The sequence below is a fragment of the Chiloscyllium punctatum genome, chromosome 4, assembly GCF_047496795.1.
Source record: "Chiloscyllium punctatum isolate Juve2018m chromosome 4, sChiPun1.3, whole genome shotgun sequence".
NCBI classification, from domain to species: domain Eukaryota; kingdom Metazoa; phylum Chordata; class Chondrichthyes; order Orectolobiformes; family Hemiscylliidae; genus Chiloscyllium; species Chiloscyllium punctatum.
This window is the reverse complement of record NC_092742.1, coordinates 78,865,640-78,882,589: the sequence shown is the minus strand read 5'-3', so window position 1 is coordinate 78,882,589 and position 16,950 is coordinate 78,865,640. Positions and strand designations below refer to the sequence as shown.

At 40.2% G+C, this 16,950-nt stretch overlaps 1 protein-coding gene across 24 annotated transcripts in view; it reads left to right on the top strand.

Moving 5' to 3' along the window:
- Nucleotides 1-16,950, top strand: part of LOC140476464 (gephyrin) — a 538,995-nt gene that overhangs the window by 506,344 nt on the left and 15,701 nt on the right. For 15 of the 24 annotated variants that reach the window (XM_072569115.1, XM_072569120.1, XM_072569118.1 and 12 more), the window contains 2 exons: nt 12,978-13,042; nt 14,382-14,420. In XM_072569115.1, coding sequence (XP_072425216.1) covers nt 12,978-13,042; nt 14,382-14,420 — 104 coding nt within the window. The remainder of the gene's footprint in view (nt 1-12,977; nt 13,043-14,381; nt 14,421-16,950) is intronic. The other 9 variants (XM_072569110.1, XM_072569114.1, XM_072569125.1 and 6 more) reach the window with 1 other exon arrangement.

The following is a 16,950-nucleotide window of genomic DNA, read 5'->3' as shown; positions in this document are numbered from 1 at the left end:
TTGCGGAGCACAAAAGATCATGGCCCTTCATTCTGCATGGCTGCACCTTGTATTTCACCTGGCACTGACCCCAGCTAAAATATAGAGTCTTAAGCAGCCGAGTCATAGAGATGTACAGCATGGAAACAGACCCTTCGGTCCAACCCATCCATGCCGACCAGATATCCCAACCCAATCTAGTCCCACCTGCCAGCACCCAGCCCATATCCCTCCAAACCCTTCCTATTCATATACCCATCCAATGCCTTTAAATGTTGTAATTGTACCAGCTTCCACCACATCCTCTGGCAGCTCATTCCATACACGTACCATCCTCTGCGTGAAAAAGTTGCCCCTTAGGTCTCTTTTATATCTTTCCCCTCTCACCCTAAACCTATACCCTCTAGTTCTGGACTCCCCGACTCCCAGACTTGGTCTATTTATCCTATCCATGCCCCTCATAATTTTGTAAACCTCTATAAGGTCACCCCTCACCCTCCAACGTTCCAGGGAAAACAGCCCCAGTCTGTTCAGCCTCTCCCTGTAGCTCAGAACTTCCAACCCTGGCAATATCCTTGTAAATCTTTTCTGAACCCTTTCAAGTTTTGCAATATCTTTCCGATAGGAAGGAGACCAGAATTGCATGCAATATTCCAACAGTGGCCTAACCAATGTCCTGTACAGCTACAACATGACCTCCCAACTCCTGTACTCAATACTCTGACCAATAAAGGAAAGCATACCAAACACCTCCTTCACTATCCTATCTACCTGCAATTCTACTTTCAAGGAGCTATGAACCTGCATCCAAGGTCTCTTTGTTCAGCAACACTCCCTAGGATCTTACCATTAAATGTATAAGTCCTGCTAAGATTTGCTTTCCCAAAATGCAGCACCTCGCATTTATCTGAATTAAACTCCATCTGCCATTTCTCAGCCCATTGGTCCATCTGGTCCAGATCCTGTTGTAACCTGAGGTAACCTTCTTCGCTGTCCACTACACCTCCAATTTTGGTGTCATCTGCAAACTTACTAACTGATCCTCTTATGCTCGCATCCAAATCATTTATGTAAATGACAAAAAATAGAGGACCCAGCACTGATCCCCGTGGCACTCCACTAGTCACAGGCCTCCAGTCTGAAAAACAACCCTCTACCACCACCCTCTGTCTTCTGCCTTTGAGCCAGTTCTGTATCCAAATGGCTAGTTCTCCCTGTATTCCGTGAGATCTAACCTTGCTAATCAGTCTCCCATGGGGAACCTTGTCAAATGCCTTACTGAAGTCCATATAGATCACATCTACTGCTCTACCTTCATCAATCCTCTTTGTAACTTCTTCAAAAAACTCAATCAAGTGTGTGAGACATGATTTCCCACCAACAAAGCCGTGTTGACTATCCCTAATCAGTCCTTGCCTTTCCAAATACATGTACGTCCTATCCCTCAGGATTCCCTCCAACAACTTGCCCACCACCGACGTCAGACTCACTGGTCTATAGTTCCCTGGCTTGTCTTTACCGCCTTTCTTAAACAATGGCACCACGTTAACCAACCTCCAGTCTTCCGGCACCTCACCTGTGACTATCGATGATACAAATATCTCAGCAGGAGGCCCAGCAATCACTTCTCTAGCTTCCAACAGAGTTCTCGGGTACACCTGATCAGGTCCTAGGGATTTATCCACCGTTATGCGTTTCAAGAATTTCAACACTTCCTCCTCTGTAATCTGGACATTTTGCAAGATGTCACCATCTATTTCCCTACAGTCTATATCTTACATATCCTTTTCCACAGTAAGTACTGATGCAAAATATTCATTTAGTATCTCCCCCATTTTCTGTGGCTCCACACAAAGGCCGCCTTGCTGATCTTTGAGGGGCCCTATTCTCTCCCTAGTTACCCTTTTGTCCTTAATATATTTGTAAAAACCCTTTGGATTCTCCTTAATTCTATTTGCCAGAGCTATCTCATGTCCCCGTTTTGCCCTCCTGATTTCCCTCTTAAGTATACTCCTACTTTCTTTATACTCTTTTAAGGATTCACTCGATCTATCCTGTCTATACCTGACATATGCTTCCTTCTTTTTCTTAACCAAACCCTCAATTTCTTTAGTCATCCAGCATTCCCTATACCTACCAGCCTTCCCTTTCACCCTGACAGGAATATACTTTCTCTGGATTCTTGTTATCTCATTTCTGAAGGCTTCCCATTTTCCAGCCGTCCCTTTACCTGCGAACATCTGCCTCCAATCAGCGTACGAAAGTTCTTGCCTAATACCGTCAAAATTGGCCTTCCTCCAATTTAGAACTTCAACTTTTAGATCGGGTCTATCCTTCTCCATCACTATTTTAAAACAAATAGAATTATGGTCGCTGGCCCCAAAGTGCTCCCCCACTGACACCTCAGTCACCTGCCCTGCCTTATTTCCCAAGAGTAGGTACATCCACATACTGAATCACAAAATTTTCTTGTACACACTTAAGAAATTCCTCTCCATCTAAACCTTTAACGCTATGGCAGTCCCAGTCATTGTTTGGAAAGTTAAACTCCCCTACCATAACTACCCTATTATTCTTACTGATAGCTGAGATCTCCTTACAAGTTTGTTTCTCAATTTCCCTCTGGCTATTGGGGCATCTATAATACAATCCAATAAGGTGATCATTCCTTTCTTATTTCTCAGTTCCACCCAAATCACTTCCCTGGAACTATTTCCAGGAATATCCTCCCTCAGCATAGCTGTAATGCTATCCCTTATCAAAAATGCCACTCCCCTTCCTCTCTTGCCTCCCTTTCTATCCTTCCTGTAGCATTTGTATCCTGGAACGTTAAGCTGCCAGTCCTGCCCATCCCTGAGCCATGTTAGTCAATTCATTTATTTTGTTTTGACTACTATGTGCATTCAAAGAGCATTAATTTTACCTGTTTAACCATACCTACCCCTATCTGATTCTATTTGCTGGTGTTTTTCTATGTGTGTACACTCTGTCTCTTCATGCCCTACACTAGGTATCATTATCCAAAACATTACCGTCTATAACTGCCAAATCCTTTTGCTTCATAAACCTGCACTCACCCACGTGCAAACCCAAACCCCCTCTCCGCCTAATGAGATGCTCATGAAGTGCAATTCAAGTTACTTGGCATTACCAAATCAGTGCAGGTATGATTCCTGGGATTGCCCCTAGCAGTGCCTCATTTCCAAAGGTTTTACTGCTCCCCTAAAGAAAAAAAAGTAGCTGACCCCACCTACTTTGCACATGGTGTCAGCCATTTTGTATAGTTATTATGAAGTTAACATTTTATCTGACATGGCAAGTGCTCGAACATGCTGCAGGTGTAACATTTTTGTAGCGCAGTGCCACACAGCATATCCACCCCTTTGACAGTTCAGTGCTCCCCACTGTGACTAGATGCCTGCCTCTTCCTCTGAGTTTAACAAAGTAATGCAAGCCACAGAGACTGGCAGCCTGCAACCTGGCACTGAAGACCATGATCATCAAGAAAGCAACGTGAACCACACTGAGACTGGCAGCCTGTAAATCTATGCTGAACATTTCAGTGACAGTGATCCCAACTACCTGACCTTTACTGTAGTCATGGTGAGGGATAGGAGCAGACCGTATGGGAAAGTATTAAATTGGGGGAAGGGGAATTTACAATACAATTAGGTAGGAACTGTGGAGCATAAATTGGGAACAGATATTCTCAAGGAAATGCACAACAGAAATGTGGAGGTTGATTAGAGAGCACTTGATAGGTTTGTCTCACTGAGGCAAGGAAGGATGGTAGGGTGAAGGAATCGTGGGTGACAAGAGATATGAAACAACTAGTCAAGAGGGAGAAGAATATTTACTTAAGGTTGAGGATGCAGGATCAGACAGGGCTCTAGAGAGTTACAAGGTAGCCAGGAAGGAACTGAAGAATGGACTTAGGAGAGCTAGAAGGGGGCATGAAAAAGCCTTGGCGGGTAAGATTAAGGAAAACCCCAAGGCATTCTACACTTTTGTGAGGAACAAGAGGATGGCCAGAATGAGGGTAGGGCCAATCTGGGATAGTGAAAGGAACTTGTGCCTGGGGTCAGTGGAGGTAGGGGAGGTCTTTAATTAATACTTTTGCATCAGTATTCACTAGTGAGAGAAACCTTGTTGTTTGTGAGGACAGCGTGAAACAGGCTGATACGCTGAAAAGGGTTGATGTAAAGAAGGAGGATGTGCTGGAAATTTTGAAAATCATGATGATAGTTAAGTTCCCTGGGCATGATGGGATATACCCAAGGTTATTACGGGAAGTGAGGGGAGAGATTGCTGCACCTTTGGTGATGATCTTTGTGTCCACACTGTCCAGTGGAGTAGTACCAGATGATTGGAGAGTGACAAATATTATTCCCTTGTTTAAGAAAGGGAATAGGGATAACCCTAGGAATTACAGACTAGTCAGTTGTAAGTCAATGGTGGGCAAATTAATGGAGAGGATTCTGAGAGACAGGATTTATGATTACTTGGAAAAGCATAGCTTGACTAGAGATAGTCAGCATGGCTTTGTGAGGGGCAGGCCACGCCTCACAAGCCTTATTGACTTCTTTGAAGATGGACAAAACACATTGATGAGGTAGAGCGGTGGATGTGGTGTACATGGATTTTAGCAAGGTGTTTGATAAGGTTCCAGAGGGGCAGTAGAGATGACCCAGATAATTATAGACCAGTGAGCCTTACGTCTTTGTAGGAAAGGTTTTGGAAAGGATTATTAGAGGGAAAATTTATAATCATCTAGCAAGAGATAGAATTTGTAATCGTCTAGCAAGCAATAATTTGATTGGAGAAAATCCACATGGTTTTGTCAAGGATAGGTCATGTTTCACAAACCTCATTGAGTTTTTTGAGGTGACCAAGCATGTGGATGATGGTAGGGCAGTTGACATGGTGTACATGGACTTCAGTAAGCCTTTGATGAGGTTCCACATGGTAGGCTTTTGGAGAAAATGCAGAGGCATGGGATTGAGCGTGATTTAGCAGTTTGGATTAGAAACTGGCTTTCTATAAGAGGGCAACGAGTTGTGGGTGATGGAAAATATTCAGCCTGGAGTTCGGTTACTAGTGGTGTGCCACAAGGATTTGTTTTGGGACCACTGCTGTTTGTCATTTTTATAAATGACTTAGATAAGAAAATGGAAGGGTGGGTTAGTAGATTTGCTAATGATACGAAGATTGGTGGAGTTGTGGATAGTGTGGAGGGCAGTTGCAGGTTGTAACAGGTCATTGAGAAGATGCAGAGCTGGGCTGAGAAGTGGCAGATGGAGTTCAACCTGAAAAAGTGTGAAGTGATTCATTTTGGAAGGTCGAATTTGAATGCAGGTTACAGGGTTAAAGGCAGGTTTCAGGGTTAAAGGCAGGTTTCTTGGCAATGTGGAGGAACAGAGGGACCCTGGCATCTACGTCCATAAATCCCTCAAAGTTGCCAACCAAGTTGATAGGGTTGTTAAGAAGTCATACGGTGTGTCAGCTTTCATTAGGAGAGGGATTGAGTTTAAGAGCTGCGAGATTATGCTGCAGCTCTATAAAGCCCTGGTTAGACCATACTTGGAATATTGTATTCAGTTCTGCTCACCTCATTATAGGAAGGATGTGGAAGCTTAAGAGAAGGTGCAGAGGAGATTTACCAGGACGCTGCATGGACTGGAGGTCAGGTCTTATGAAGAAAGATAGAGGGAGCTAGGCCTTTTCTCATTGGAGCGAAGAAGGATGAGAGTTAGCTTGATAGAGGTATACAAGATGATGAGAGGCATAGACTGGATAGCCAGAGACATTTTCCTAGGGCAGAAATGGTTATTACCAGGGGGCATAATTTTAAAGTGATTGGAGGAAGATTTAGGGGAGATGTCAGAGGTAGGTTCTTTACACAGAATGTGCTGGGTGTGTGGAATGCTCTGCCAGCGGTGGTGGTAGAGTCAGATACATTAGGGACATTGAAGCAACACTTGGATTATAGTAAAATGAAGGGTATGTAAGTAGTTTGATCTGAGAGTAGGATAAAAGGTCGGCACGACATCAAGGGCTGAAGCGCCTGTACTCTACTGTTCAATGATTTAAGTTAGTGAGTTCACACGTCAGTGAGAAACCAGAGTGAAATATGCAGAGGCTGGCAGTCTACAAATAAGACCAAAGTGAGTGAGTGCTAAGAAAGCATCCTGACCTACCCTTGCATTGCAAAGCCATGTGATAGAAGCACATGAGTCGTAAGTGCCCCTGAGCTACAAAGTGTTCAAGGTCTGAAGCAGTGCATGAGTTGTTCTGAGAGCAAGCACGATAATGTGTGAGGTTTGTCATTTGTCTATGCCCTGACCTGCAATTATGAATGATTGAAGGAGGATGGTGCCCATGGCGCATGCAGAAGCTTTGAGCTAAACAATCAGTTGCATGAAGACCGGAATAAGCATTCAGTGAGCTGCAGCCACCTGGTCCCTGCTCTGATTTGCAAGTTAGGAACTTGTCTAATTTCTTAAAAAATAGAGGAAGTGGCGTAAGAAGAAAGATGAGTTGAAGCTTTGATACACAGAGATAAAGTAGTCGCACTCGGTGAGGTTCTGAAGTCCCATTTAATGTATGAGGGTAAGAGTTTCTGATTTTTGCATTCTACCCACCTTCCTCACAATTGCTCATGCCACACAAGGCAGTGGAAAATTCCATTCTCATTACCTAAAAATGTGCTTTAAAAGAGCACATTGAATTGAAATGAAGCTGAACTTCTGTGTTCTATCCTTTATTTAACAAGAGGTGCCACATTTGTATAAAGAGATGGCCTTTATAAAATATTCTCTTTCTCCGTATTGCTTTTCTAGTTCATTCGAAGCTCATTATGAAATAGACGTCTTGATACATTACTGGTCTCATTTTTTTTAAATATCATGCAAACAGTCGGACTCGAGCATTGGAATTCTTGCCAAGATAACAGCTGAATCTCACAGTATAAACACCTCATGCCATTTGCAGAACATAGGTGAAGACCTTGAGGCTTGTTATCATTAATGTGGTGAAACTGATCTCATTAAAGTTGATTACAAAAGAATACACTTTATTTAAAAAAAGCCCAATGTTTCATTATCTGACAGTGAACTTTCTGTATGCCTCTCTCTTATTCATTCGCTGCTTCAAAGATTGGTTATTCACAGGCCTCTCACTATTCTGTGTTTGACTTGGGAGGAAAGGTTTTTTTTAAAGAGATTTGCCATTGACAACTGATCCTGCTCCTGGATTTGTTTCTGTTCCTCACTGCTATTCACTTTGTGTGCCATGACTCGATTGGAATTTTTAAATTGACTTACCTTAAATAATTATCTCTCTTGAACTGTGGGTTTTAAACAGGTTTGGTTGATGTTAAGATCACAGCTCATAAGGATTAGCCAGGATGCTCAATTAATACAAGGTTGGTTGGGCTGTCGCTTTTTATTTGATAGAATTATTGTCTGAGTTATTTAATTAATCTTGAACTGCTGCCCTTTCCCCATAGCCTCCAAGTATTTATTCTGTTAGTCCTTTATAAGTCAGTATTGAATCTGGTCCCACCACCCTTTAATAGTGTGCATTCTAAATCGCAACTTACTGTGTAAAAAAAAAATCCTTATGACATTCCTGACCCTGGCAATTCTTTTGTCAAGAATATTAAATCTTGATCTTCTGGTTATCAGCCCTTCTGCCAGAAGGGACAATTTCTCTCCGTTTATCTGCTTTTGGCAGCTGCTATCAGTATCAAGGACTCCTAAATATTTAATTGGTGCAATGCAAACTCATGCTCAAACTCTATTTCTTTCTATTATTTGTCCATTTCAGTTTCTGAATTGCCATTTTGCAAACTGTTTTGATCCAGATATGACAACTAGGAACTGAATTTTAAAACTAGTTTCACAAAGCGCATTTAGCCCCAGCAAAGTTGTTAATCCCATTAACTTAAATTTGTGGCCACAAAGAGATGGAATTGCTAATCTATCATTTGAGAGATAGGGTTCAAAATATCTTTGTCCTTGAAATTTCTCCAGAGCTATAGTCTGATTTTTCTGGGGGCTACTTTTTCATTCTCACTAACTCCTTCATTAGGTGAGATATAATCACATAAAGCATTACTTCTGTATTTGTCAAATTCTGCATTGGCATATGTGACAATTAGACCCTCAGAAGCAGAATTCAAAGAACTAGATCTTGTAGTTTTGAACTTATCATCAATAATTACGATAGGGAAAGCTCTAATCTCTGACTCTTTGATTTGGTGCATTGTTGTATTTGGTGTATTTCATGAGATACAGTGGAAAGTGTTGTTTTGTACGCTCTACAGGTAGATCATAACTCAAAGACTGCAGGACACAGTGTTACAGCCATGGAGAAGGTGCAGAGAGAGAGAGAGATCAACATTAACATTTGAGAGGTTCATTCAAAAGTCTGATAACAAAAGGGAATAAACTGTTCTTGAATCTATTTGAACATTTATATCTTCTGCTTGATGAAAGAGATGGAAGAAAGTAAAACAGGGATGGGAGGGGTCTTTGATTATGTTGGTTGCTTTGCAAAGATAGTAGAAAGTATAGCCAGTGTCAATAGATGGAAGGCTGGTTTTCGTGATGGACTGGGCTGTGTTCACAACTCTGTAGTTTCTTACGGGCTTGGGTAAAGCATATACATCCAGATAGGATGATTTATATGCTGCATCTATAAAAATTGGTAAACGCCTTTGTGGACATGCTAAATAGTAAAGTCATTGTCATGCTTTCTTGACCATTGCATCAATGTGGGTGGACCAGGTCAGATTGGTGATCATCACTCCCAGGAACTTGATGCTCTGGACCATCTCCACCTCAGCACCATTGATGCAGACGAGCTTGTCCTCCACTCTTCCTGAAGAAAATGACCAGTTTACTCATTTTGCTGATGTTGATGGAGAGATTGGTGTCTACATCATCATGCTACTAAGCACTGAATCGCTTTCCTGTATTCTGTCTCGTCGTTGTTTGAGATCTGACTTACAACAGTGGTGTCATCAGCAAACTTATCAATGGAGTTGAAGCAGAATTTGGCCACACAGTCATGATTGTACAAGGAGTGCAGTTGGGAGCTGAGTACGAGCCTTGCAGGTCACTGATGTTTGAGGATCATCATGGAGGAGGTTTGTCACCTATTCATACTGGTTGCAGTCTATGGGGCAGGAAGTGGAGGATCCTGTTAGAGGGGGGAGCTGATACCCCAGTCTTGAAGTTTAGAGATTAGTTTTTTTGGAATTATGGCGGTGAAGGCAGAGCTGTAGTCAGTAATTAAGAGTCTGACATAGATCTTTGATATCCAGATATTCCAGGGATGAGTGAAGAGCCAGGGAGATGCTGTCTGCTCATGGATCTACCGCGCCAGTAGGTGAATTGCAAAGGATCAAGGCAATCTAGTAATCTGGAATTGAAGTGAGCCATGACTAACCTTTCAAAGCATTTCATAATTATGGAGGTCAAAGCCACCAGGCAGTAGACATTGAGGGTCGCTGATTCTTTGGCATCTGGATGGTTTTTGTCTTCTTGAAGTAGGTGGGGATTCAGATTAAAATAAGGAATGCTCCCTCCAGCTAGTCGGCACAGGAATTGAGTACACAGCTGTGGACACTACACTTATAAACTGTTAGAAGACAACAGATATAAGTTAGCAACAAAAGTGATTTTATTCAATAACTGACATGCAAATGTAAAAAAAAAATTTGCAAGGAATTCATTACCTGTGACTTTGAGCTTACCTGGCTCCCAGTAGCTAGTTCCTGTGTTGATAGGTTTCTCTTGTCAGCTTTCCTCCCACTCCCCCTTTACAACTGCTGGTTACCTCCCCTCTCCCCTTTGCAAACACTCACTTAACCCCAATCCCTTTTCCCCCTTTGCAATCACTGGATTCTCATCCACTCTGCTCCCTTGTAGTCTCTCACTTCCATCCCTTCTGCTGCTCCTCCACTGACCAAACCCCTCATCTTTGCAGACCCCCCCACCTCTTTTCTCAAGCAGCACCCCCATGATGATTAACAAATATTTTCATTTGTTATATCAAGCGGGATGTGACTGTATTTGTAATAAACGTTATATGTAACTGTTCGGTTCCCTGAATCATGAAAGCTAACAGCTCACCATCTATCCTGACTTAAGAAACTGCTCTGTTGATGAAGGCATCACTGGCTAGGCCAGAATTTATCGTCCATTTCTAATTGCCCAGAGGACAGTTAAGAGTCAACCAGATTGCTGTGGGTCTGGAGTCACACGTAGTCAAGACCAGATAAGGATGGCAGTTTCCTTCCCTGAAGGACATTAGTGAACCAGATGGGTTTTTATGACAATTGACAGTGGATTTATGGTCATCATTGGACACTGAATTCCAGATTTTAAAAATTGAATTCAAATCCATTATCTGCATGGCAGGATTCAAACCCATATCACCAGAACATTACCTGGGTCTCTGCATAAATAGCCCAGTGACAATGTTGTCATGCCAGCCATAAAAGACTCTGTTTGTGAATGGATGACACTAGTTGAATGACAGTAAGCTGAGGCTAAAGACCAACAGGTGCAGATGGAGGATCTATCTAATGTGACACAAACTAAGAGTCATGAATCAAATTCGTTCATGAGTGTAAGATAAGAATAGGGGGCCTCATTTTGAGGTTTAGGTGAATGGAAAGTCAGCCTCAGGGCAAGGTCTGCCACTGACCACCTAACCTAGTTACTTGAATGGAACAATATCCAGAGGAACCTCGATTATCCGAATGAGATGGACGGATACTATTTTATTCGGATAATTGATTATTTGAATAATCGATTTTAGCTTAAACAAGGGAAACCATACTGATCTGGCGCTGTGCTCTACCAGAGAATTTGTTTAAATCTATAATTTTAATGAGTCTGCCATTTAAACAAACTAACCTTTGCAGTCTGCAAATTACAAGTTAACATGAGAAGAACTGAAAGGACAGTGAGGTTTCAGATGCTGGCGATCAGAGTTGAGAGTGTGTTGCTGGAAAAGCACAGCAGGTCAGGCAGCATCTGAGGAGCAGGAAAATTGATATTTCGGGCTGATGAAGGGCTCCGGGAAACGTCGATTTTCCTGCTCCTCGGATGCTGCCTGACCTGCTGTGCTTTTCCAGCGCCACACTCTCAACTCATGAGAAGAACTAAACTCTTACCATGAAATCCCAGCATTAAACAAGGTCCTGAGCAGCTTCTATAATTGCATGACCATTTACAGTATCAGTTTCCGGGAACGTAGTCTGGCGATAGAAGACGGAAGTCCCGTCTCATGCATGCGTTTACGTTCTCGGCTTTTTTTTTAATGAACAGCCCGGTAAAGTGCTGGAAATACTGTAAAATACTTACTTTTGCAAAGGGTAACAACCCTTACCTAAAAAATATCCAGTCGCTGATGCTTGAGCTGCTTGTGTTTCTTTGTTTTTGTCAGCGTTTTCACATCTTCTTCAGTACAGGTAAATCAAATACACTTACCTCTTTGATGTAATGTCTTTACAGGACCTTGAAATCTTCTTCAAATAATCCAATATTCAGATAATCCTCTGTATGGCAATGATACAATTGAGAACTCCTTTGTATGAATGTCAAGGGATCCTTTAAATGCATTTCATCAGGTGGATAGGATTTCAGTTTAATGCCTTAAGAAAAAGCAGTGATCACAACCACCTGATGAAGGAGCAGCGCTCCAAAAGCTAGTGCTTCCAAATAAACCTGTTGGGCAATAACCTGGTGTTGTGTGATTTTTAACAGTGATAGCATGACAGTTTGTGTATTAGGCTGAAGTCATATCCTCAATTCTGTGCCCAAGTCCGTGGTCCTCTGGCTCAGAGCAGAACCGGTTCCAGTGAACTGAAACTTTTTTTTTGCCATTAAGCACTGGATAAAACAAATATAGTTCAGTTGTCACCTACATCAATTCAAAGTCAGAACACTTAATCACATTGGAAATCAATGCTTCAATAACTGCAAGTGAAGTTGGAATGATTACAATGGGACTTTAATATAGTTAGAAAGTGACATGGAATTTTATGTGAATTATTTTTAATATACAACAAATTATAGAATGGGATGTATAGATAGGGTTAATGGTCAGTGTCTTATTCCCCAGAATGGGAGATTTCAAGACAAGGGGACACATTTTTAAAGTGAGGAGAGAGATTTTAAAAAGGCATGAGGGGCAAATTCTTTATACAGAGGGTAGTGTTCATGTGGAATGAACTTCCTGAGGAAGTGGTGGATGTGGGTACAATTGCACTATTTAAAAGACACTTGGATAAGTACATGAATTGGAAATGTTTGGAAAGATATTGGCTAGGAGCATGTAGGTGGGTATAGTTTAGTTTGGTATTATGTTCAGCATGGATTGGTTGGACCGAATGGTCTGTTTCAGTGCTGTATGACTCTATGAATTATATAAATTAACTGGTTACTTTAATTTATTATTCTGCTTCATTTTTGTTTATTTTCACCCCTTGAGCTCATCACAAATCAGGAAGATTGGAAACGTCTGTCCCAAGTCTCTGTTAAATCTATTAATTCAGTCTCCACGAACTAGCTTAAGAGAAACGTTCTTCCCTCCTTTGGGCTGAGAATGATGATAATTTGAGATAACAAATAGAAAATGGGGATTTTGATGTTTATTTCCATTTGCATTGATTGAATTTCATTCCATATGTACACAGAAAATTATAGACACAATATGAATGTTCAATCTGTAGACTTTGAGTACAGTAGAATTTTCACTAATTGTGCATACCGAATGAGTTATGCTACATCTCAGCTACAAGCTAATTCATTGGCAGTAAGTGATGAGGTGCAGAATAGTCTATCCTGTTGCTATGTTTTGTGGAATTGCAGTTGGGTACTTAAAAGATTAGAAATTTAAAAGTAATGAAAATATTTGAAATGAATCATCCACATGGCTTTCAGTCAAAGCAAGATATTAAGTATTTATTCTTCCATCCACAGCCTCCCAACAACCTTTGCAACTTTGGATATTGATGGCATCAGAAAAATCATCTTTGCGCTGCCAGGTAACAGACCTATTACTCTCTTAGTGGAATACCATTAAACAATTAGAATCATAATCAGTTTAAAATCTAGTGTTAGTTATTATGTCAAAGGTAAGACACATAAATGATGTTCCCTGTAAATTTATTGGTGGTTTCATTTAATATTTGCAGCTCTGTGTGTTCTCATTCCACTGATCAGTTTTGGGCACTTGATATATTTCAAAGGCTGTTTGTGTAGATTTGCTGAATTGTTTTAAGCTCAATCATAAACATGACTCTTTTCCAGTGTAACAGCTTGAGAAGTCAAAGAGTCCTGTACATCTGTGTAAGCTTATTTAAAGGCTGTGGTTTCATTTCTATTTGTGTAGGTTATAAGAAAATTTGGGTTATAAGTTTGAAGTTGTGATTCATGAAATGTTGTTAAATGATTGCATGCTTGAGATCATGTACTGTGCTGATGTTTAGGATCCATACCAGCTTGTGGGACCTGTCAAGGTATGGCACCGCTCTTCCCTAATGATCTCATTTCTAGGAGTAAAAGACTTGGGTAGCATAAAACAAGCTCATTGTATCATACTTGATGACCTACCAACTTTTATATCAACACTTCATAAATGCACAATTTAAGATGACATGATCTGTGTCATTGAAAGCATTATTGTGTCATGTCATTATAAATGATTCATCATTCTGCAAGTTGTATTATTTTATGCAATGTTTATCATCAAACTAACTGAAAGCTTTGCTTTTGATTTCTATTTCATTTTTTTCAAACATGGCTCTTTTAGTGACGTGCTCTCAAGTGGAAGAATACCTACTTAGTCACCTGTTTGTTTTCTTCACTTGCAAATCAATATCAGTCTTAACACAGGCATTTCTAAACTTTGTCAACTGAATCCATTTTGCATGTCCAGCAGACTTAAGTATGTCTAATGGAAGTGTAGCACCAAGAACGTAGAATCAAATTTTTTGTACAAAAGTGTCCACTAAATTGTGGGAACAATGAGTTCACATAACTTATAATCTGGATTTTAAAGTTAAGATTTATTTCCAATACTATGCAGTGGTGTGATAGTAATAAATACTTTGGCAAAAACAAAACTGTAACATTTTAATATTCTTTATGTGTAGGATAATACATAGCTGGCAATGAATGATGAGGCTGCAATTCAGTTGAGCAGAGCTGATGCCAGGAATTGCAAAAAAAAAGTGACAGTGATTTAAAAGCATCAGCAGAGCCCCCACGATTGAATTGAAGCCTTTAAAGTCACCGCAAGCTATTTGTAATTGATTGTAATATATATTGAATAGTTTATTTGAAAATAACATTCGTTTTTAACTTTTTTTTACCGTTATGCAGCGGGCGCGGTAGAGGCTGATGGTGACGTAGGATCTGAAGGTATATGGCATCAAATGATGGGTATTACAGTATCACAAGCTTTTTTTTGTGGCAACGAATTACAACTAAATAAACTATTCAGTATATATTATAGCCAGTATTTCTTTCCTAGCCTAGTTTTCTCAGTCCAGTCATCTTTATCAACTTCCCTGACCCCAGGTTGCCTGATGCTGTGCAACATACATTTGAGCTTCAATCTATTTTGCTTTGAGCCAGTTAGTATGAGTGCAATATAAATTGATTTTTTGATAATATTTCCAGCCCTCCCTTGGAGAATTTGTCTGCCCTCCATCTGCCTGTTTCCCAGTTGGCTCCACCTGAGTTTGGAAACAGATCATGTGCATAGAACCTGATTTGCAAATTTGGTTCCAACCATTCTGTGGTATAGAGTATGAATACTTGAATGTACTATGCCCCTGTGCTGTCACCAGATGTAGCATTAAGTGATAGATTACCATCAGGGGTTGTCTCACTGACTTATTTTAAATATCTAATTATTTCCTCCAATAATTTTTGTTGAATAAGTAATTTATTGTAGAAAAGGTACAATGGCTGTACACTGTGGAGTGAGGCCATATTGGTCAAATATTATTTGCTTTCCAGGAATAGAATTTTATTTGATTGTAATATGGTAAAACATTTTCAACACAGGTGTACTGCTAATAGGCAAACTAATTTGGCCTCCTGTATGTATTGGCAATTGTTTATACACAAGTTAATTTAAGAAAAGATTAATGTCATCTTATTATTGTTGTCAAACGTTGACGTGTTTATCTCGGTCAGTCTCAAACAAGATGCTCTGTGGGTCGAGACATTTCTTCAGAGGGAGAGAAGGAAAATGATTTGGCAAGTCACCCTTAGTCTATTCACAAAAAAACTCAGTAGACTAGCAGAAAGCACTAGAGCTGAAAGCTGCAAAATGAGCATCTGCCTAACCTGTTAGGCAATTGATGTTTGTAGCATAAAAGGCCGAAAAAAAACAAAATAAATAAATATGACAAATATTCCCTTTTGTTTTACATTTAAATGTTGGTATTTAGTTTATGTGTTTATCTAATTGGAAATTTTAATAAACATAAATTGAAACTTGAATTATGCATGTGGAAAGGTTCAATGTACAATAAGGCCCCTTATATCTGAACTGTATTAGGTCCATAACTATTATGATGCAGTAGAATTATCGGGCAACTCGAGTTTCAAACATGATCCCTGTTACCAGATGAGCCCATGTGCTCGAGCATTTTATATCACTAACTCACAATAGAAGGAGCCTGTATGGATAATTGAGCTGTCTGCCCATCATTGAGTTTGTATTTTATTACTTTGTGAAAATGAAATAATTTTCAGCCTTTGCAAGAAGCATTTTTAAAAAGTATGAACTTGAAAGTGTTGTGGCTCTGGGAAGTGTCCTGATGAAAAGCAATTGGGCCTAATTTTTGAATGACTGAAATCCTTGTAGGACAAGACATTGCATCATGACATTTTTTTGTTTAAAATGCCAAACCTTTTGAGTTGATACATGCTAATATGGAATAATTAACATTTTGCAATACTTCAAAGCAAGATGAATAAGTCAAAAGTAAATAGGAAAAACCTCTTTCACACAGCAACTGTTTCTTGAGTTCTTGGGGTTGACATGGCAACTTGTCTCCAGATCATCAATGCTGACATAAAAATTTTGGTAAAATTGGAATTCAACAAAATATTTGCATAAGTATGGTCATGCTAATGTTGGAGAATTCTCTCTCGCTGAGTGCTTTATGAGGTGTTTATCTGTCTAGCTCTTGCTGATAAAATAATGGCTTGTGAACAACATGCAGTTATTATTGCTGACTTGGCACACAGATTCAGAGGATTAGGAAACATGCTACAACTGAGAGTCTCCAGAATTCACTGGTCAATTAAACTATTCACCGTTTGCTCCACATACATGGCATCTTTGGTCTCAGTGTTATCTTAAAGAATTTGCTGATTTCAAATGTTAATTATGCATTAATCTCACCACTGAAAATTATGCTTAGCAATAAATAGCGTGTATTAGTTATTTGGTCCGGACATTTAACTGTGTGATATTGAGTGTCACTCACAACCTCTCTGGCATGGAAAGTGAACCATTGAAACTGGAGTCTCATTTCTCAGGTGGCAAATTGTTCTTGTCAAATTTAACATTTTATGACTTTCCTCTCCCTCTCGACCAAGGCTCTCTACTTCTTTTTCACTGCCCATTAAGTATCTGGTCACCTTCAGTCATCTTCTGTTTCTGCCTCAATCCTTAAATTCATTGGTTAAAATAGCAGACTGCAGTGTTGCACCTCACCGAGATCCCACCGAGGCCTCGTGGCACCTTTAACAGCCTGTCATGCAGCAAGTTAGAGCGCAAAATATGTTTAAGCTCAAAATGTGTAGAGAAAAATCCAACCAATGAGCCATACCACAATATTCTTCTTTCCAACGTAATCCAGATCTGTGCAACCCCCCTGAATGTTAGGTGCATAAAAATCCTTTTACTCCTGAACTCAGTCCATTCGAG